Source organism: Helianthus annuus, chromosome 5 (genome assembly GCF_002127325.2).
Source record: "Helianthus annuus cultivar XRQ/B chromosome 5, HanXRQr2.0-SUNRISE, whole genome shotgun sequence".
NCBI classification, from domain to species: domain Eukaryota; kingdom Viridiplantae; phylum Streptophyta; class Magnoliopsida; order Asterales; family Asteraceae; genus Helianthus; species Helianthus annuus.
The window spans coordinates 173,791,206-173,813,042 of record NC_035437.2 but is presented as its reverse complement, the minus strand read 5'-3'; the positions used below and the strand labels follow the sequence as shown (position 1 = coordinate 173,813,042).

At 41.1% G+C, this 21,837-nt stretch overlaps 2 protein-coding genes across 3 annotated transcripts; both read left to right on the top strand.

The window, feature by feature from the left end:
• Positions 1-4,052: 4,052 nt before the first annotated feature.
• On the top strand, positions 4,053-6,662 carry LOC110942240 (7-deoxyloganetin glucosyltransferase). Of its 2 annotated transcripts, XM_022183987.2 has the most exons (3): positions 4,053-4,222; positions 4,392-4,790; positions 5,613-6,662. In XM_022183987.2, exons 1-3 carry the CDS (start codon positions 4,117-4,119, stop codon positions 6,548-6,550), a joined length of 1,443 nt encoding a protein of 480 aa, XP_022039679.1. In that variant the 5' UTR covers positions 4,053-4,116; the 3' UTR covers positions 6,551-6,662. The 2 variants fall into 2 exon arrangements, with proteins under 2 accessions (XP_022039679.1, XP_022039680.1); XM_022183988.2 differs by lacking the exon at positions 4,053-4,222 and having other exon boundaries at positions 4,241-4,790.
• Positions 6,663-16,945: 10,283 nt separating this feature from the next.
• On the top strand, positions 16,946-20,581 carry LOC110944150. The gene has a single exon (XM_022185863.1). The coding sequence runs from the start codon at positions 16,946-16,948 to the stop codon at positions 20,579-20,581; it is 3,636 nt and encodes a 1,211-aa protein (XP_022041555.1).
• The last annotated feature ends 1,256 nt before the right edge of the window (positions 20,582-21,837 follow it).

Below are 21,837 nucleotides of genomic sequence, written 5' to 3'. Positions count from 1 at the left end.
CATAAAAAAATCTGTCTAGCAAGTCGGTCAGAAACGCAAGAACCTGTTTAGGAAGTTGGCCAGACGCAAATACTAAGTAAGAAATTTGATCTACACGGTCAAGAAAAGGATCATCCGATCACAAGCAAGATAGGCAAGAAAAGCAAGGGGGGAAAGAAAGGAGGACTCATGTTGGCAAGTGCAAATAATCAGTTTGAAAGTTTGCATCATGGAAAGGGCCGTGGTGTTCAAAACTATGGCAGAAGTCAAGGACAAGGATCTTTCAAAGGAGGAAGAGGACGTGGAAAAGATATGGGTCCAAGAAATCAAGACAAGAGCAAGTTCAGATGTTATGATTGTGGAGAACTTGGTCATTTTGCAAGAGATTGCACCAAGTGGAAGGAAAAGGAGAAAGACACGCAACAAGAAGCCAACCTCGCATTGGAAGAGGAACCAATGCTACTGCAAGTCGAGCAAGTTGAAGACCTTTGTTAAACTATATTTAGTTTACGGGGGAGTATTGATGTTTTAAACTAAATATAGGTATAGGGGTAGTTCTCTAATTAGTAGATAGTTGGTTTATGTTGTAATTAGATTAGTTAGAAAGTACGAGGACTAGATGCGACACTTCGGAAGATTGTAACCTACATCTAAATTGGAACGATATCTCCTGGGGACACACCCCTTCAGATTGACGCCTACATCACAACAGCGCAGGGACGTGATTTTTTCTAAGAGACACACCTCTTCAAGATCAATCTCAACCACAAGTTCAAGAGTCGCAACCGTTCGTGAAGAGATATGTCTCTACAATTGCATCTATTCGTATAGTATGTATAGGGTTCATGTAGGTCAATTGTAATTGACCACTTTTCATTCAATACAAGCAAGTTATTGTTCTTTTGATTCTCAATTCTTCATATTCAAACCTGTGATTTGCAAGTTCAATTACCAACAGTGGTATCAGAGCACCACGTTAATCGATCAAGGGATGATTTGTAGCGCAAGAAATCGAAGAAGTGGTCCTCTTTGTGATTGTCGATTACAAGCAAGGCCCAACAGTGGTATCAGAGCATACTTCAATTCTCAAAAGAAAAGAAGGTACTATATATATTTTATTCCTTGGATTCTGAACATGGTGGAAAAGTAGGGAACAAAGTCAAGAAAGGCATCTTTTCTTAGGTTTGTCAAAAAGCAACAAAGGCTTGGTTTAGTTAATTGACAATTTGAAAGAAGTAGATTTTTTGTTATCTTGAAAGTCAGACAAGTTGTGAATTGCTAGAGGCAACAAAAAAAAATCAAAAGTAGAATACCAAATAATTGCATGTTGCAATTAATTTCTGTTGAGACCAAGAAATACATAGCAGGCATCATCGTAGAAACCAGTGGATTAAAAAAAGATTAGAAAATAGCAAGACAGAATCCCTGAATTTGTATAGCAAGAAATCGAACCCGTATCGGTTCTAGCAAGTCAAACCGATTCTTGGTTCAAATAGCAAGTTCTGGATCGTTTGGTTCAAAATAGCAAGTAGCACGTCGAATCATCACGATTCAGTCTAGCAAGAAACGACCATTCTTGGTCAAAGCAAGAAAAAGCAAGTACAGCGGGTCGATCAAATTAAGTCCAATTAGCAAGTTGTTTGGATATTTTTTTATCACTCGCAACAGCAAGTTAGCAAGAATCTGATCAGCAGTCGGTAAGAACCTGATTAGCAAGTGGGTCAGGGTACATAAAAAATCCGATTAGCAAGTCGGTCAGAAACGCAAGAACCTGATTAGCAAATGGGTTAGGGTACGTAAACAAATCTGATTAGCAAGTCGATCAGAAACGCAAGAACCTGGTTAGCAAGTTGGCCAGACGCAAGTACTAAGTAAGAAATTTGATCTACACGGTCAAGAAAAGGATCATCCGATCACAAGCAAGATAGGCAAGAAAAGCAAGGGGGAAAGAAAGGAGGACTCATGTTGGCAAGTGCAAATAATCAGTTTGAAAGTTTGCATCATTGAAAGGGTCGTGGTGTTCAAAACTATGGCAGAAGTCATGGATAAGGTTCTTTCAAAGGAGGAAGAGGACGTGGAAAAGATATGGGTCCAGGAAACCAAGACAAGAGCAAGTTCAGAATCCCTGAATTCGTATAGCAAGAAATCGAACCCGTATCGGTTCTACCAAGTCAAACAGATTCTTGGTTCAAATAGCAAGTTCCGGATCGTTTGGTTCAAAATAGCAAGTAGCACGTCGAATCATCACGATTCAGTCTAGCAAGAAACGGCCATTCTCGGTCAAAGCAAGAAAAAGCAAATACATCGGGTCGATCAAATTAAGTCTAATTAGCAAGTTGGTTGGATATTTTTTATCACTCGCAACAGCAAGTTAGCAAGAATCTGATCAGCAAGTCGGTCAGAACCTGATTAGCAAGTGGGTCAGGGTACATAAAAAAATCTGATTAGCAAGTCGATCAGAAACGCAAGAGCCTGATTAGCAAGTGGGTCAGGGTACATAAAAAAATCTGTCTAGCATGTCGGTCAGAAACGCAAGAACCTGTTTAGCAAGTTGGCCAGACGCAAATACTAAGTCAGAAATTTGATCTACACGGTCAAGAAAAGGATCATCCGATCACAAGCAAGATAGGCAAGAAAAGCAAGGGGGAAAGAAAGGAGGACTCATGTTGGCAAGTGCAAATAATCAGTTTGAAAGTTTGCATCATGGAAAGGGTCGTGGTGTTCAAAACTGTGGCAGAAGTCAAGGACAAGGATCTTTCAAAGGAGGAAGAGGACGTGGAAAAGATATGGGTCCAAGAAATCAAGACAAGAGCAAGTTCAGATGTGTTATGATTGTGGAGAACTTGGTCATTTTGCAAGAGATTGCACCAAGTGGAAGGAAAAGGAGAAAGACACGCAACTAGAAGCCAACCTCGCATTGGAAGAAGAACCAATGCTACTGCAAGTCGAGCAAGTTGAAAACCTTTGTTAAACTATATTTAGTTTACGGGGGAGTATTGATGTTTTAAACTAAATATAGGTATAGGGGTCGTGCTGTAATTTGTAGATAGTTGGTTTATGTTGTAATTAGATTAGTTAAAAAGTACGAGGACTAGATGCGACACTTTGGAAGACTGTAACCTACATCTAAATTGGAACGACATCTCCTGGGGATGCACCCCTTCAGATCGACACCTACATCACAAGAACGCAGAGACGTGATTTTTTCTAAGAAACACACCTCTTCAAGATCAATCTCAACTGCAAGTTCAAGAGTCGCAACCGTTCGCGAAGAGATATGTCTCTACAATCGCATCTATTAGTATAGTATGTATAGGGTTCATGTATGTCAATTGTAATTGATCACTTTTCATTCAATACAAGCAAGTTTATTGTTCTTTTGATTCTCAATTCTTCATATTCAAACCTATGATTTGCAAGTTCGATTACCAACATTTAAGACCGAATTTTAAAATGTTATATGTCTAATTTTTGAGTTTAAAATTTGTAATTTATTGAAATTTGTAATTTATGTAGAAGACTATTTTACATGAATTTATGTGCTACTGAATTTATCTAAATTGAGTACAAAAATTTTATAAAGAAAACTAAAAAAATCCACAGTTATATAAAACTTCACAAAAAAAGCCTAGTAAGTAGCTAAAATAGTAAAGGCTTATATAAAAAAACACAAAGTAATTGAGGTTATACACAATTTTGTGGATTTTTATAAGCATATTTTTATCAAATTAAAAGAAAGATATTATCAAAGTATAACTATATATAAAATATATCACTATTTATATTTATAAGTGACTGATAATGATGCCTTGTGCGACAAATGAATATTTTTCTTCTTGATAATATCAGTCTTTGACCAAGTGTGGACACTCGTCTACCAAGAAATCGAGAATTATAAAAGTTTATTTACAGTATGAAGTTTTATTATTATTTTAAAAAATAGATAAAAAACAAGTAAAGCAAAACAAATCCAAAACGGCACCAAACATCGAGAGAAACAAAATTCCATATATACCCTTGTGAATATTAAAGTTTCCACTTGTGTCAAGTATAACATATATATTTTAAAACATTTCGAGACTATAAAATGATTTTTCCTTGTAACAATTTGCAATTGCAAACATATGTTTTGTGACCATGGGTTTAGACCAAGAGAAGAAGCCACATGCATTATGCATACCAATCCCAGTGCAAGGTCACATTACCCCAATGTTAAAGCTTGCCAAAATCCTTCACTCCAAAGGCGAGACTATAAAATGATTTTTCCTTGTAACAATTTGCAATTGCAAACATATGTTTTGTGACCATGGGTTTAGACCAAGAGAAGAAGCCACATGCATTATGCATACCAATCCCAGTGCAAGGTCACATTACCCCAATGTTAAAGCTTGCCAAAATCCTTCACTCCAAAGGTTTCCTTATCACCTTCGTCAACACCGAGTTTAACCACCAACGTCTTCTGAGATCTCAGGGCCCCGATGCCGTGCATGGTCTCCCTTCCTTCCAGTTCGAAACCATTCCTGATGGTCTTCCACCAGCACAAAACCTTGATGCTACCCAAGAGGCTTCAATTCTAGCACGCGCCATTGAGGAAAACTTTCTGGGTCCTTTTAAAACTCTAGTGACCAAAGTTAATGCTTCTTATTCGCCGGTGACTTGTATAGTGGCTGACATGCTTATGGGCTTCACGTTCGCTGTCGCCTCTGAGTTGGGTATTCCGGAGTTTCTCTTATGGACGGCGGGAGCTGGTTCGTTATTATGTTTCGATCAGTATCCGTATCTTTTGGAGAAGGGATTAATGCCCCTTAAAGGTAATTGATTATTCATATTTTTATTTTGCAGATCCTAGATTTTCTAGTGTGAATACATACAATTGCAAACTGTAGGATTTGAATTCTAACATTTTTATTTGGAGGATATCACCCTGATGGCATAAATTCAGAGATTTACACGTTGATTGATAGGAAATATTAAATATGTAGTATCATTATAAAATATGATCCATCATCATCATACTGATTGTAGAAAACAAATTGAATACGTTAAATGCAATGTCTTTTTTTTTTTTTTTCTAGAAAAGTTGAAGTGAGTTTGTTGCTGAAAAAACTAGTACAGGGAGAGTTATTTTCAGAACCCTACTTATGAAAAAACTAATTAAAATAAAATTTTTATATTATTATTATTATTATTATTATACAATATTAAAAAGAATTATTTTCAATTAATTCATCCTCTTATCTACTATTAACATGTTTTTTTACACATGTGTAAATGGTAAACTTATGCATGCATAAATTTTCTTTTATTTTTGAATACATGTAAATTTAAACAAGTATTTTTATTCCTTTTGATGTTATATCTTAATAGTAAGGATAAGTGATTTTTTTTTATAAGTTGAATTCTTTTTTATCAAATTCTCGTGGTTATCAGAATTTCTTTTATTTTTGAATACATGTAAATTTAAACAAGTATTTTTATTCCTTTTGATGTTATATCTTAATACTAAGGATAAGTGATTTTTTTATAAGTTGAATTCTTTTTTATCAAATTCTGGTGGCTATCAGAAAATATATGAGATCTCTAACTACTTTCCCTGAAGCTAATATCATAATAATTTTCTCTTTGATATACAGATTCGAGTTACTTACTAAATGGCTATTTGGATACCGTTCTAGACACTATACCTACCATGCATGGCATACGTCTTAAAAATATCCCTCCTTGGATTACATATATCAACCCCGGTGATGAGTACATGGCCCAGTATTTTTGTTTACAATTAGAGCGAGCAAAAGCCGCGTCTGCTATCTTTTTTAATACTTTTGATGAACTAGATCGCGACATATTAGACGCGATCTCTGCAAAGTTTGGTCCTTCCTATGGAATTGGCCCTTTAAATCTACTTGAGAACAAGATTGTAGACAATAGTGTAGCATCATTCAAATCAAACCTCTGGAAAGAAGAGCCTGAATGTTTAAAATGGCTAGACTTGAAAGAACCATCGTCGGTTATTTATGTGAACTTTGGTAGCATCACAGTAATGACATCTCAACAACTAGTCGAGTTTGGTTGGGGACTCGCGAAAAGCAATTATCCATTCTTGTGGATAATACGCCCTGACCTCGTGACCGGTGAGTCTGCTGTTCTTCCACCTGAGTTGTTGATGGAGGTAGGCGGTAGAGGATTGTTGGCTGGTTGGTGTCCCCAAGACCAAGTTCTAAGCCACCCGTCGATAGGAGGGTTTTTAACACATAGTGGATGGAATTCGACGATCGAAAGTATTTCCAGCGGAGTCCCAATGATTTGTTGGCCGTTTTTTGCTGACCAACAACCGAATTGCTGGTTGGGTTGCAACAAGTGGGGCATTGCTATGGAGATTGACAACAATGTAAAAAGTGATGAGGTTCAAAAGCTTGTGATTGAGTTGATGAAAGGAGAAAAGGGAAATTTGATGAGGAAGAAAGTTGATGAATTGAAGAAGAAGGCTAAAGAAGCATGTGCCTTTCCTTCTGGTTCGTCAGTAGTCAATTTGGAGAAGATAATTAATCTTATGCAAACTTCGTCAAAATGATCTGTAGTCTAATTTAAATGCTTGTGTTTTATCATATTCAAGTAGACTTTCTATAAATGTATTGGCCTTCATTTGTGCATCATAACATTATATGAAAATACTCCTTGTAGTTTAATACGAGTTTGAGTTCACTAATTATAACTTACTAAATGCAACTAAACATTATGCGAGTCAAGTTTTTTTCCAAGAAGTAAATGAAGATAATATTAGTGATGATGCCATCATTATTTTTGTTTGTCAAAGGGTCTACACATTCACATAGTCATCTGCTTATTTGCACATCCTAATGTACGCATCGTACATGCCTGTACGAGACGTATAGTGTTCTTGTCTCCCAATGACGTGACCGTGTCGTCCCGATCAGTCAAAAACCCAATTAAACCTAGGTAGCTAGGGTAAGTCGGGTATCGAATCCACGAAGAGCAGGTGGTCAGTATTGCACGACCCGTTCGATTAGTTAGACTATTTACAACTAATGTACAAGATGATTATGAAGATTGCTATTTTTATTTATTTGTTTGGTTTTTAAAATAAATCGGAATGAACCGACAAATTGATGTTATCGAAAACAATGATTTATTAACTAAACTTGTAAACTAAACTACTTAATTGAAAACAGGAATTAAGAATACGGATCACACCCGGTTTCGGTAATTGTAAGTCCTAGGGTTCCTGCATGTTTTAATTCAACTCAATTGCATACGATTAGCGGATTTAGTGTACCGTGACTTAGGTGCCAATAACTATCAACGTCCCGAAGAACGGACAAGAATGCACTTTGTAATCAACACAAGTAAATCCTAACCACGACAACGCATAACTACACATAACCATTTCGCAAAGTCATTACTTTTAACATCGTTCGACAATTTACGAATATGAAACAAATGTAAACTATTGTCAATGGTTTCAAAAATCAATACAAGTTGTCACAAAGTCGAATCAAAGAACAAATGCATAAACCCTAGAAAATACAACTACATACACCGGGGTGAAACCGAAGAGACTAGCCGCTCATGGTTGGGTGGACGCGATCACCGGCCAACGAACACGAACACGGAGCCATGACCTTGAGTCTTCAAGAGTGGTGGAGGTTAGGGTTGAAGGTGACGATGGAAGGTTGAAGATGGTGGTGATGGTGGAATGATTGAAGGTTAGGGATTATGGAGAATTGGTTAGGGTTTTGATGTTAGAGGTGAAAGAAAGATGTTAGGTGTGGATTAGAGAGGTAGGTGTGTCTCCTAGATGATGATTAGATGATGTTTATAACCCCCATGACTCGTAACTCTCGAATAATGGCCCTCGGAACCGTTTCAACTCGTCAAAATATCAAGAAAACACAACTTTCGTGATTGAACAAATGGGAGCCCGTCGCCGACGGCCCAGACCCCGTCGGCGACACCCTCTAGATTTGCTGATTTTCTGCGACGACTTGTTTGACTAGTTACGGGCAAAGTTGGCTGACGGGGGTTTCTAGAGCCCGTCGGCGACGGCCTCTCCAACTTCAAATCTCCAATTTTCCATTTTACACTCCCATTTGATCCGTAACGCGTCCCGATTGTCCGTTTTTCGTCCCGATGGCTCGTAAAGCTCCCGAAAAGCACCTTAAACTTTGTTAAACCTGCAAAACACAAATCTAATTAAAAGTAGGTTTTTCAAGATTAAAAGTCGAGTAAAAACCTAAACTTAAACATATACAAGCACCGTTATTCGACCACGTATCACCCACCATGTGGTCAACCTCGTACAACGTCAAATCAATCACATGTACGCCAAGCATATTGTCTGTATGCTGGGCATATAGGATAGAAGTATACGCCGCGTACTACATCGACTTATCTGACCATGATACGGTGTTTCCTAGGCACGAGATTAAAGTTATACGTTGTGTACGGAGCTGTACAAGGCGTATATATTGAATTTGAAAGTGTTCGACAGTGACATGCAAAGGATTTTGTTCATGGTCGACAAAAAGCCTTCACTTCTACTCTTTTTCTTTGCATTTTATGTTGCTTGTTTAACGAATTGCCGAACGAGAGATTACTAATACAACACATTACAAATGTCATCATTCTAGGACGACAGCTATATCTTTGGGCAGTAGTCTAACAAGTAATGGGTGCGTGAAACCGATCTGGTAACATTTTATTAACTTAAATTCCTTGTTGTTTTGATTATTTACTATTTATCATACCGTTTTTAGAAACGAGTCTGGTGTTCCCGAATCTAACGAGGAAGGGTAGGTTGTGTCTGATGTACATGCCAATGAAAACAGACCGTTTCTTGATTTGAACGAGCCTCCCCGTGTTGATGAAACATATTATCCGGCGTAACAAGGGTAACTGGATTACAGATACGGGTGTGAATCTTCTTACGTGCAACAAGACTATCCGGGTGGATACGGAGGATACGGTGGTGAGCCTCCATTCACCGCATCGTATGGTAATGAGCATTTCACTAACCTGATAAATCCTTACGAAAGTTACAATGCATCATATTCTTTGTACGCTCAACAAGACTATCCGGACGACGGAAGACATGGTGGTGAGTATCCAAATACACCACCATGTGATGACGAGGAACCCCCACATATATCAAATTTATTTAGTTACGTGAGACAGTGATATATCTATGTTTTTTTAGTTAAATGTTGTATATTGAAATTTTAAAATATAATATAAAAGAATTAAACTAGTTTAATAAATATAAAATGTAACTTAACCCTATCGGTGTTTCAGCTTTTCAACTTTCAAGATGGATTAAAGAAATGGGTATAACAAAGGGCAAACGAAGATGGTTACGTTTTTGTGACCCGTCAATCTAAGAAAATTGGCGGAAAGATCGGGGGGTATGGCTTAAATGCGACCATGGTGGTGAGCATTGTACTACATCAACGGTCAAAAAAGTCGGCAGCAAACAAATTGGTTGCCCGTTTTATCTGATGGCGATGCATCATGATCCGTATGAAATCTGGGAGATAGCAGGATGAAACATTGAACATAACCACAGACCTATTGAGGACCCATGGGCATGGTTGCAAAAGTCGCTAGGTGCCTTCTAGTCGGTCGACCGAGGAGTTGAGAGTACTCGGCTTAGGCTGAGAGTACTCGGAGAGTATAAGGACATGTTAAATTATAAAGAAATTAGTTTTCGGAAATTAAGTATATGTGAAATAACATAAATTTACTAATATTTATAACAAAATATGTGAAAATGATATTCATTCTTTAATATGATAGATATATAATTATGTTTTATTTTTTTAAAGTCAAACTCGACCCGAGTTGACCTACTAGATCCGATTCTGACCAAGGTTGACCGTGTTTGATTGATTTCGTGTAATTAGGCGGAGTTGAAGAAAGTCGCCTCGGCAGGCTACCTTGTAGCGCTTAGTCCGGGAGTACTCGGCCTTCGAGACCTTGTTTTGCAACCATGCCTATGGGGCCACATGTTTGTGCGAAGATTTACTCCCAGCGAATACAAGTTGATGGAACAGCTGACATCTCAAAACATGGAACCACGCAACATTTTTCAAAGAGAATGAGACAGGACCCCGACAAGCTCCATGTACAGAAAGATGTAAAAAATGCGGTGTAGAATATTAGAGCCTCATAGAGATGGTAAGACTCCCATGCAGACACTGGAAACCATGTTGTTTAAAAACGAATTCATTTACAAGAATCAATAGGAACCCTGAACAGATGTCGTAATAGAGCTTTTCTTTGTTCAACCCTACTTGGGTGATATGTGGTGTGCATTCCCGCACGTGCTATTGATCGACGCAACGTACAAACAAATATGTATAATATGCCATTTGTCCAGGTTGTGGGTATGACGTCGACCAGCAAGTCGTTTTGTATCGTGCATGTCGTTATTTGTAAATAACGGAGTGATAACTTCATATGGGTGCTTGAAATAATCAGCTCAATGTTGAATTCATGTATGGAGCCATGTGTGATTGTAATAGTTAGAGAGCTGGCCATAATGAACGCGTGTGCTCAAGTATTTCCGAGCGCCTCTAGGTATCTTTGCAGGTTTCACATACAACAGAATATTTGTAAACACTACAAGAACGCCTTCACTAACAAAGACTGGGAAAAGTTTTTGTTATTCTATGGGATATTATGTGAGTCTCCTTTAGTACCCATATACAAGTACAACTTGCGCAAACTACATAAATGACTTGTGGCTTGCAAACGTAAAAGTAAGTTCTTTTACAACATATGATTCACACCTTCTGTTATATTTACACACATGTACATTTAACTTAATTTTTTATTTTAATTTTTCAGGGGTCTTTAACTATGTGTATAATAGCTGGCTGAAAGATTATAAAGAAATGTTCACCTTTGTGTGGACTAATCAGAGTTGCAACTTTGGTCAGCGTACCACCAACAATGTTGAGAGCCACCAATTTGAAGAGACACGTTTAAGAGACGATCTCGCTGAACTGAATAGCGGGATGTGTCACGGATATAGTTGAAACACAAATCAGAGAAATAAAGAAAAGTTTCCAAGAAAGCATTGAAAAGACGATGAACCATCACAAACTACCATAGTATTTTTTGTATTATTGTACGTATACCGCATTTATTATGTATTATTATACGTATACCGTACTTTTTTCAGGATGATGATGGACAACCAGACCGACCCTCAACATCAGCAGTCGCTGCAGGGTCCACCGCCGCTGGTGGATCCGCTACCTGGTCACCCGTACTTGGAGTTTCCATCCTCGGGCCGACCAGCCTACGCAGCCACATAATCATCCCTCTCCAGCCGAGGTTTCCTTCCGACTTGCCGTGTGCAGCGTGAGATGACGCTAGCACAGTTTGTCGTCCGTTGCGATTTATACTTGGAGCCTGACATCATTACAGATCTTTATAGACAGGGGCTAGTAGTGGTTGATAGACCCACCTTTCTAGGGTTTTGGGATGTAATTGTAGAGCCTGGGACTTGGGACCATATCCTGTCCAAATGGAAGATTTCAGCTGTTTATGACCCGTTGTACTGGTTCGTGCGTATTATTCTACTTATTGTTATTTTTATTATTATTATTTATAAATTTCAGTATTTCTCTAATACTCTCTGCAGGTATCTACACAAGTTCATCTGCACTTGCATCACAGCTCGTGGGAAGAGCTGTGAGTGGTGTACGACCACCGACCTCTTTTTCTTTTACTATTTACTTTATAGGAGGCCATGCGCTCTTGTACAGGGTTTGGCCTAATAATTCGCCTCCGCGCATCACCGGCAGAAGCTCGAACTATTGTACGGCGGCGCGTACGTCAAGGTGATTGCCCGTTCATTGCTACATTTCCTAGAGGGTGACCCGCATTTACTGCTGGCGGTAGAGCAGACGAGGTTGGGGATTTAGATGATGTGGGGGATGAAACTTCTTAAGAGGTCCCACGTCCTCAGCGAGCGGTTTAAAACCTTCAGGGGATAGCGCTTTCAGCCGGTTCAATTGTCGGAGCACTTTGATCTAGTCTATCTACCAGAATCATACGGTCGATATTGAGTGTACAACACTGCCACAACGTTCAGTAATCTTAAATTAAATAGGCATTGTTATAATATAAATACTTTTTTATATATACATAGTCTAGAAATAATAATGTGGTTGTCAAAAATGGGTTTACACTTTTTCTGTCATGTGTAGTAGTTTACCCCATATAGGTAGACCATGTGTAGTAGTTTACCCCTTTTTGGGACGTTTTTCACTTTTTCTGTCATGTGGCGTTCATGTCAGCATGGTCATTTTTAACCACAAAAGGGTGTAGTGGTTCAACCCCCTTCACGCCTCTCCAATAATTACCTAACGATTAATTAATTTTATATTTCTTATTTAAATATATTAACAATATTTAAGTATTTTAACATGTACATGCAATCAATAACTAAAAAACAAAAAAAAAACAATGAAGTTAAAAAAAGTATGACATAGAGTATATAAAAAAAAGTATATGACAGAGAGTATATTAAGAGCATATAATTAAAACATACTGGGTTGAAATGAAAATTTGTACTTTATATATTACCTTTACAACTAAACATTAGTTGTGTTCTCCACTATTCTTTATTTTCTCCGCTCCAAAACACAACCCAAACATAAACTTCTGATTTCATCTTCCTTTTTTTCCTCTAGGTTCCATCTTCGTTTCTTTGTTCATCTCGTTAGTCAACAGGGGCATGTTTTTTTATCACCACAACTTTCAACTTGTGATTTAAACCATGCCTGGGACCGGATTTGGGTAGTTAACCAGTGACGGACTCAGGATTTTTTTTACTGGGGTTGTAAAATATTTTTAAAGATTTAATTTTAGGCCCCTGGTTATATAAAAAAAATCGGTTCATAGCGGGTCGGATCGGGTCATGTAAGACAAAAGAACATCAAACTAAATTTATATAATCATCAAAATACGTCAAACGTCATTACCAACATATTTAAAATTGTATCCTACATGTTTTTTTTTTTTTTTTTTTTTTGAAATCTATTGAAAATATCATCTAGAGATACTAAACACTCCATAAGTTCATTACATTCTTATTCATGGTTCCTATCACATATAAATCGCTCTATAAGTTCATAAAACAACACTAAAACAAAATAAATAATCATGCTCAATTATAGTCCATAGTTTTCAATTTTATTTTCAAACATTCAACCCCTAGTATTAAATGTTGATTACTTTTAACTAATCATTTAAACGAACAAAACTATAATTAAAACTACAAAATCATTTAACTACAAGTCTAAAACAACTAAAAAACATCAAAAAGCATAAATATATCAAATTCTTATACATCTGTATTTTCTCCTAATCATCACATAAAATAACGAAAAAAAAAATCAATAAAGAAATCAATAAGGAGTGCGGGTGAAAATTTCCATAGGGTGCGGTCCTAATTTCTGCCAAAAAATAACACTAAAAATTATTTTTTTCATGCCCACCCACCCACGGGTTGGGGTGGTTGCCGGGTGAAGTAGGGAAATTACGCTCCACCTCATTTTTAAGATGAAGATAAAATTTCTTTAACTCCGACAACCCCTCACCTTTCCAGATTGAATAAGTTTAGTTCTTTTACTTTGACCAACTAATCATCAAGATTTCTAAACTTGAAAACTAAAAAATCAAGTTATTTATAAAAAACAAATAAAATTTTTATGTATGTTAATTGACCTACGTTACCTAAATGGGAATATGAGTGTTGTACTATGGCTTTAGCATGACATTACTACTAAATTTAATCTGCAATAGCTAATATACAAATAAAATTTATACAATAACTATATTAGGGGAAAAGAAATGTACGTGGAGATCCAAATGAGTATATTTTTTTGGGATTTTTATATATTTCTTCCTTCTAAATTGTCTTATTATGTATTTATCCAAACCATAAAATCAATTACATATTCCTCCTTTTTTGAAAAATTACCCAATTACCCTCTTAATAACCCATATGCGTAATAAGGCATCTGCGTAACCCAAACCCTGCACAATCAACAACATCGACGTTTTATGTTCCCACCAAAACATCGACGTTTTAAGTTCTTGTTCATCTTCTTCATCAGGTATGTTTCTACAAAAGTCGAATCTTCATCTTGCTTGTTCAAATTAGGGTTTATCATATTCGAAGTTTTCACTGTTTTCGCATCTGCTTATTCATCTTGCTAGTTCAAAAAATCAATTTTTGCTGCAATGGAATGTTTGCTAGGGTTTATCGTTGCTAGGGTTTATCGCATCCTTAACTTGTTTAGTTCGAATCTTTACTATGGTTTATCGTATCTTTACTTTGCTGCAATCCAACTAGGGTTGACGTGTTTTATGGTGAAAGGTGAATCGAACAATTGCCATGTTTCAGCTTCGATAACCATTGTTACATTATTGACATGTTTAAGGTTGTTTCAGCTTTGATAACTGACGAGGTGTGACCCGCGTCGCTCACCCGACCCGGTTACAACCTTTTATATTAACATAAATACCAAGAATTATTCTAGAACCTTCCATATCTATAAGGAAGGTGCATAACTAAATCTCCCACTTTTCGGGAAGATCGTGTAAATCTCCACTTTATCGGAGCGCATCCTAAAATAAGGGAAACCCTAATGGAGAACCTATAAATATAGACAAATACGTAAGGTATGATCATCTAATTCCCATACACTTTTCCCTTCACATACTTCTCCCAAAAACGAATACTTATTCTCACGCCGGAGGGTGGTTACAGGAATAACCCCATTCCTGTAACGAGTCCTAACGGTGTTTCTGTTTTGCAGCCACACGTTCGAGTCATTGATCGTTGAAGCTTTCGGAGTTGTTAAGGTCAGTGTTTCTTCATTGGCGCCATCCGTGGGACCGTGCAAGAACAACAAAGAGCTTCATGGCAAGTGATCAGAACATGGCTGGTCAAAGGGTGACGAATAATAACCTGACGCTGGGGGCGGGAAGCGTAACCGCCCCAGTATCATCACCGGCCGTTACCAGATCGTTAGATCTAGAGTTCGAGGCGGAAGGGCCACCACCAGGGTTCGATAACGTTACCACCGTCTCTTCCCAGGCCGTGGTTACAAGCCCTTTCCTTTACATGCCCACACAAACACCACCCGGAAGGGTGGAGGGAACAGGCAGTGGCACCTCTGTCCCAGGGGCTGCTATTTTCTCGCAGACTTCACGCCTTTACTCCACTCCAGTCATTACCTCGGCGAGTCCCAGCATCTTAGCATCTGGAACCAACACTCCTCAATACTACCAACCGTTGGTCTCCAGTCCAATGCCACCGTTGTATTCAGCCGCACTTACGGCGGCACTGTCTACCCCGCCTCACCAGCCGGTCATCATGCCAACTGGAGTAATGAATGCCCCTGTCACACCAGGTAATCAAATGTATTTCCCGGGATATTGCTATGCGCCCCCTTTCGGGTACTTACCCACATACGGGGGAACAGCCTACCCCCCTCAGGGAATGACACAAGGGAATTCACAATCGCCATACGCAGCTTACATGCCGCCGTGGTGGAACTTTCCGAGTCCACAACCAATGTATACCCAAGCACCAACTGAACCTGTACACGACAGAGAAAACGCGGTCCGACCCCGGTTTACTCCTTTAGAAAACTCCGGTCCAGGAACAGGTCCCGCCCCGGGTGCAAACAACCCCCCGGCACAGACAGTGAACGTAGAAGATGACGAGTTAACCAAACCGTATAAGCCAGTAGATGCAACATTCCGATCCAAATTCACACGCCGGATCGCCGAAGCCCCTATTAAAGAAAAACCAAAGATGCCCCAAACAGTCGGCAAGTACGACGGCCTCACCGACCCGGATGATCACCTTAATTTATTTAAGAGCGCGGGTGAGGTGGCTTGTTGGCCCATGCCTCTGTGGTGCAAAATGTTCGTGCAAACCTTAGTGGGAGCAGCGCGAGTATGGTGGGACAGCTTACCCACGGGCGAGATAGACAGTTTTGAAGATCTGGAATCAAAGTTCATCCTGCAGTTCAGTCAACAGCGCCGACATACAAAAGATAGGAATGAACTACTCCATATCCGTCGTCGAGACAACGAAACGGTAGAGAATTTTATCATCAGGTTCAATAAAGAAAGCCTGGCGATACCAGGCGTCACTAACGATTTGGCATGCGGAGCTTTCCTCCAAGGGGTTAATGATGACGAATTACTGAGAACGTTGCACGGAAGGGACGGGGTACCCCCGACCATAGACGAGATACTGCGGATTGCCAAAGTGTACGTTATACAGGAAAAAGCGGTAGCGGCCAGCCACGCAGCTAACAGAAAGAAAGAAGCCCTGAAGAACCAGGAAGAAAAAGATAACCGGGGGTCTAAAAGCAAACACAAGGGAGACCGATATCAGCGGAACGACAGAGATTCGCGGTATGATAAACATCGGAGCTCATACTCAAGAAATGAAACGTCAAAACCTCGTTCTGAATATCCCAATTTAAGCAAGACCCCGGCAGAAATTCTTGCCTCGGAAAACCTCAGGCTCAACCCACCAAAGCCGCTAAAAGACAACCCGAACAAGGATACGAGCAAATACTGCGAATACCACAAGGGAAGCGGACACGACACCAACGATTGTTTCCAGCTTAAGAAACAGATCGAGTACTTCGTAAAATCAGGAAAGTTGGCACATCTGGTGCGAGATATCAAGCAGGGTCCGCCGGTGGTCAAGGAGGAAAATGACAAGGCGGCAGGAAAAAGGCCACGCGAGTTAAACATGGTTCATGCCGGTATAGGAAGAGGGGCTAAGCGGAGTTTCTCCACCCTCGAACCTTGGATGTTGGCAACAATGACCATCGAACCACGAATGGAAGATTTGCATCTTACCACGGACGCCCTGATCATTTCTGCGGCAGTATGAGATTACCGTATGAGGCGAATCTTGGTTGACACCGGAAGCTCGGAGGATATCATATACGAGCATTGTTTCGATAGAATGCAACCAGAGGATAAAAAGCTGCTCGAATCAGTACATGCTCCTATTAAGGGTTTCACAGGGGAAAAGGTGGATCCTATTGGTCAAATCACCTTCCCGGTGACCTTCGGGCAAGCACCCAAAGAAAGAACAATACTACTAACTTTCCTCGTGGTCCGCGCCGAGTCATATCACAATGTGATCATCGGAAGGTTCACTTTGGGAAAGTTAGATGCCATAGTCTCCACGGCGAGAGGTTTTATGAAGTTCCCGACACCGCAAGGTATTGCCACGGTATTTCGAGACAGAGTTGGAGAGGTATTGGATACCAAACGATGCCGCCAAGGCCCCGCGGGGGTTACAGGACCAGAAAGGTGGGTGTTGAGCACACGCCACCCAGACCAAATGGTCACCATCGGCGACACCCTGTCCCCAGAAATAAAAAGCGACCTTAAACAGTTGCTAAAAAGAAACGCAGACATTTTCGCTTTCGAGCACGCCGACATGACGGGAGTCCCTCGTGATAAAGCGGAACATAAACTCGCCACGCTCCCAGGCATCAGGCCAGTTGCCCAAGGTAAACGCAGCATGGCCCCGGATCGCCGGGCAGCGGTCGTTAAGGAGGTACGCAAGTTAGTGGAAGCTGGAATCCTCAGAGAAACACAGTACCATACCTGGGTGTCTAACCCGGTCATGGTTAAAAAGCCAGACGGCACATGGCGGATGTGCATTGACTTCAAGGATCTGAACAAGGCGTGTCCGAAAGACGCATACCCGTTGCCAGAAATTGATTTAAAAGTTGACTCCCTGGTACCGTATCGATACAAGTGTTTTCTGGACGCGTATAAGGGATACCACCAGATCAAGATGGCCAAGGAAGACGAAGAAAAAACAGCCTTCCACACCGACGTTGGCATCTTTTGTTACACCAAAATGCCTTTTGGGCTACGGAATGCAGGAGCCACTTACCAGCGCCTCATGGACAAGGTTTTCGAAACACAGATCGGGCGAAACTTGGAAGTCTACGTAGACGACCTGGTAATAAAAAGCAGCGAAGAAAAACAAATGTTGGCAGACATAGAAGAAACTTTCCAGCGGCTCAGAAAGTATAACATAAAGTTAAACCCAAAAAAGTGCTCTTTTGGGGTGGAAGAGGGAAAATTTCTGGGGGTAGTAGTTACCCGCGACGGCTTTAAAGCTAACCCAGAAAAAATAACCGCCATATCGCGGATGCCTTCCCCCCGAACGCTGAAGGAAGCTCAAGCCCTAAATGGACGACTAGTAGCAATCAACAGGTTCCTTGCAAGGCATGCTGAAAAATCACTGCCATTTATAAAAACGCTGAAAGATTGTCTCGACAAAAAGAATTTCAAATGGACCGAGGAAGCGGAACGAGCCTTGCAGGAAATGAAGCGTTTCATAGAAAAGCTACCTACGTTGACCGCGCCCAGACACGGTGAAGTGCTAAAAATGTATCTGGCGGCGGCCCACACAGCGGTAAGCGCTGTGCTCATGGTTGAACGGGAAGGAAAACAAACGCCCATATATTACATAAGCCGGGTATTGGCGGGGCCTGAAACGCGCTACCCTACGCTGGAAAAGCTGGTGTTAGCATTAGTGCACGCCACTAGGCGATTAAGAAGATACTTTCAGGCACACCGCGTACAGATCTTAACTAACTACCCGCTACAGCAGATCCTGCACAAACCGGAGGTCTCGGGTCGGTTGGCCAAATGGGCTATCGAGCTGGGAGCCCTGGATATCGAATATCAGAAACGCACAGCAGTCAAGGGACAAGTCATTGCCGATTTTTTAGCCGAAATACCAGAAGGAGAGGTAGTCACGGACCCGGTTGTCCAAGACATACCAGAAACGAGCACAGCGAGGCAGACTTGGAAGTTGTACACAGATGGATCGTCTAGTGGAAAAGGGTCTGGGGCAGGGCTGATGCTGATAAGTCCGGACCAAATCAGGCTAATGTACGCCTTACGTTTTGATTTCGAGTGTTCTAACAACGAGGCGGAATACGAGGCGTTACTGGCTGGTTTACGAATGGCAAAATCCATGGGGGCAGCCAGGGTAGACGCGTACGTCGACTCACTGCTGGTCAACAATCAAGTCAACGAAACATATGAAGCAAAAGACGAGGCAATGGCAAAATACCTGGCAAAAACCAAAGAGCTCATGAATTCCTTCGACAAAGTCACACTTAACCACGTGCACAGAGGGAAGAATCAGATAGCAGACGCTTTAAGCAAACTAGCCACTTCCGGCATGGAGAGGGAGGTAAAAGTTGAAACATTACAGACCCCCTCCATCGAACCACGGAGCGTTTTCGCCGTCACAGTCGAAGAGCCCTGTTGGTATACCCCGATCCTGCTTTTTCTGAAAACCGGCGAGTTACCCTCCGCCAAAGGCGAAGCACGAAAGGTACAAACAAAAGCGTTGCAATACGAGGTCAACGATGGCATCTTGTATAGAAAATCTTACCTGGGTCCGCTGCTGCGATGCGTCTCCCCGGTAGAAGCGAAATACCTGGTCAGCGAAATACACGAGGGCATATGCGGTATACACGCAGGTCCTCGAGCAGTGGTAGCCAAAATTCATAGCGCGGGGTATTACTGGCCCGGGATGCACGAAGACGCTGTCAGAGAACTGCGAAGATGCCTCAGCTGTCAGAAGTTTGCCCCTCAGACAATTCGGCCCAAAAATAGTCTTATACCGGTGACATCAGCATGGCCATTCCAGAAATGGGCTGTAGATATCGTGGGACCTTTCCCGCCAGCCCCCGGGAAGTTGAAATATTTAATTGTGGCGGTTGACTACTTTACCAAATGGGTGGAAGCAAAACCTCTGGCTAAGATAACGGCAGAAAACGCCAAAAAGTTTCTCTGGGAACACATTGTATGCAGGTTTGGCTTACCACTCTACCTGGTGAGCGACAATGGGACGCAGTTCACGGATAGAATTTTCCAAGAATGGTGCGCTGACCTCCGCATTCAGCAGATCTTCACGTCGGTAGCACACCCACAGGGTAACGGGCAGGTAGAGCGGACGAACAGGAGCTTGCTGGAAGGAATCAAAAAACGGCTGGGCCACGAGGGAAGCTCGTGGGTGGAAGAGTTGCCACATGTCCTCTGGGCACATAGAACAATGCCCAAGACTAGCAACAATGAAACCCCATTCAGCCTTACTTATGGAATGGAGGCTATGATACCTGCTGAAGCAGGGTTGCCATCGTTACGCCGCCTCAGGGAAAACGACAACAATGACCAGTCACTGAGAGAAGGCCTAGATTTGTTGGAAGAGAGGCGCGAGGCGGCCGCCATCAGCGAGGCACGATACAAAAAAGCTCTGGAAAAGTATTACAACAAGCGGGTGGCCAAACTAAGTTTCAAGGTAGGCGATTACGTCATGCGCGACAACGAGGCAAGTCGAGCGGAACCAGCGGGAAAACTAGGCCCCAACTGGGAAGGTCCCTATGTCATCCAAGAAGACTTGGGCAAAGGGGCCTATCGCCTGTCCCGACTAGACGGCACGCCAGTCCCGCGCAGTTGGAACATCGCACAGCTGAAGAAATGCTACTTGTAATGCCTTGCTTCTAACAGCAAGAGTTAATTACCTTTTCCAGTTCGCATTTGTAACCCTTTAAGGGATTTTCTACCTTTTTCCTTTTTGCTTAATGCAAGTTCAATAAAATTACAAGTTCATCTACTACAAAAGTTACCATCGCACAATGAATGCATTAACTGGTAAAAACACAAACAAAACCCTTAAACACGAAATATTTTTCATTATAAGTCATAGGGTAACCACTACAAGCGCTTATGGCGGGTATCTTGGTAATAGATGCATAAACCGCCCCAAAAATAGATAGGCATTGCTACATATACATGACCTATCTCAAAAAATCACAAACCAAGTACTTGTCCCTGTTTTTACAAAAACCAAACATAAGGGAACCAAAATACAGAACATGTTCACAAACACCTATTAAGAAAGGTGGGGTGCCGTCACCACTGCAGGGGTAGGCACCCCCGCATCATCACCATCACCGTCGTCCACCACCACCACTGGGTTGACAGCTGAACAACCAAGCATTTGGGGCTCCAAGCCAGTGCCATCCACCTGCTGCCTCCTCCGACTGCCGGACTGACGTTGGTAGGTCAGACGGTATCGTCGTTCAGGGTCCACCGGAATTAAGCCAGTTAGTATGTCAGCTGATAGTTGTACTCCGGGATCCTCCGGTGGAGGATCCAGAACAACGAGACTTTGACAGGCTCGGTTTGCACGAACCGGAGCAGCATTTGGGATGGGTCTCCGGGCCCTAAGCATTGATCTTGTTACCAGTTGCTGTAGCATCAACAGGCCATCAGCAGCATCAAGCACCCGAAAAATTTCGGAAAGTCTTTGCCTGTATCGTTTTCTTTCCATTGCAAGAACATAACCAAAAATGGAAACGAAGGGTAAATTTATAGTAGCAGTTAAAAAAGTTTTGACAGTGATGACATCAGATATATTAATTAGAAGTAATCATCACAAGCCACAAAGTCATACTTTGCAAGCCGGCGGTGTCAGAAATCATGACATTTGCATTAACGTAGCTGTCAAATCAAAACAGAAAATGGGCACTAAACCCAATTCAAACAGTGTTAACAAGAGTACAGAATAAGCAACAATATGAATAAAGGAACAGTCAGTCTTCTTCAGATTCATCCGCGGGGTCCAGCATCAGACGAAGGGACTCTATGCCATCCTCATTCACCTTATCCATCAGATCGCCATAACACGGTAAAGGTTCGGTATACGCCGCCTCAAGAGCACCCGCCATATCGGCCTGCAACTTA

Coding starts and splice junctions, on each gene's coding strand:
- LOC110942240 (XM_022183987.2), top strand. CDS start 4,117: ATGGGTTTAGACCAAGAGAAGAAGCCACATGCATTATGCATACCAATC. Junction 4,223..4,391: donor CAAAATCCTTCACTCCAAAG/GCGAGACTATAA, acceptor TTCACTCCAAAG/GTTTCCTTATCACCTTCGTC. Junction 4,791..5,612: donor GGGATTAATGCCCCTTAAAG/GTAATTGATTAT, acceptor TTTGATATACAG/ATTCGAGTTACTTACTAAAT.
- LOC110944150 (XM_022185863.1), top strand. CDS start 16,946: ATGAGGCGAATCTTGGTTGACACCGGAAGCTCGGAGGATATCATATAC.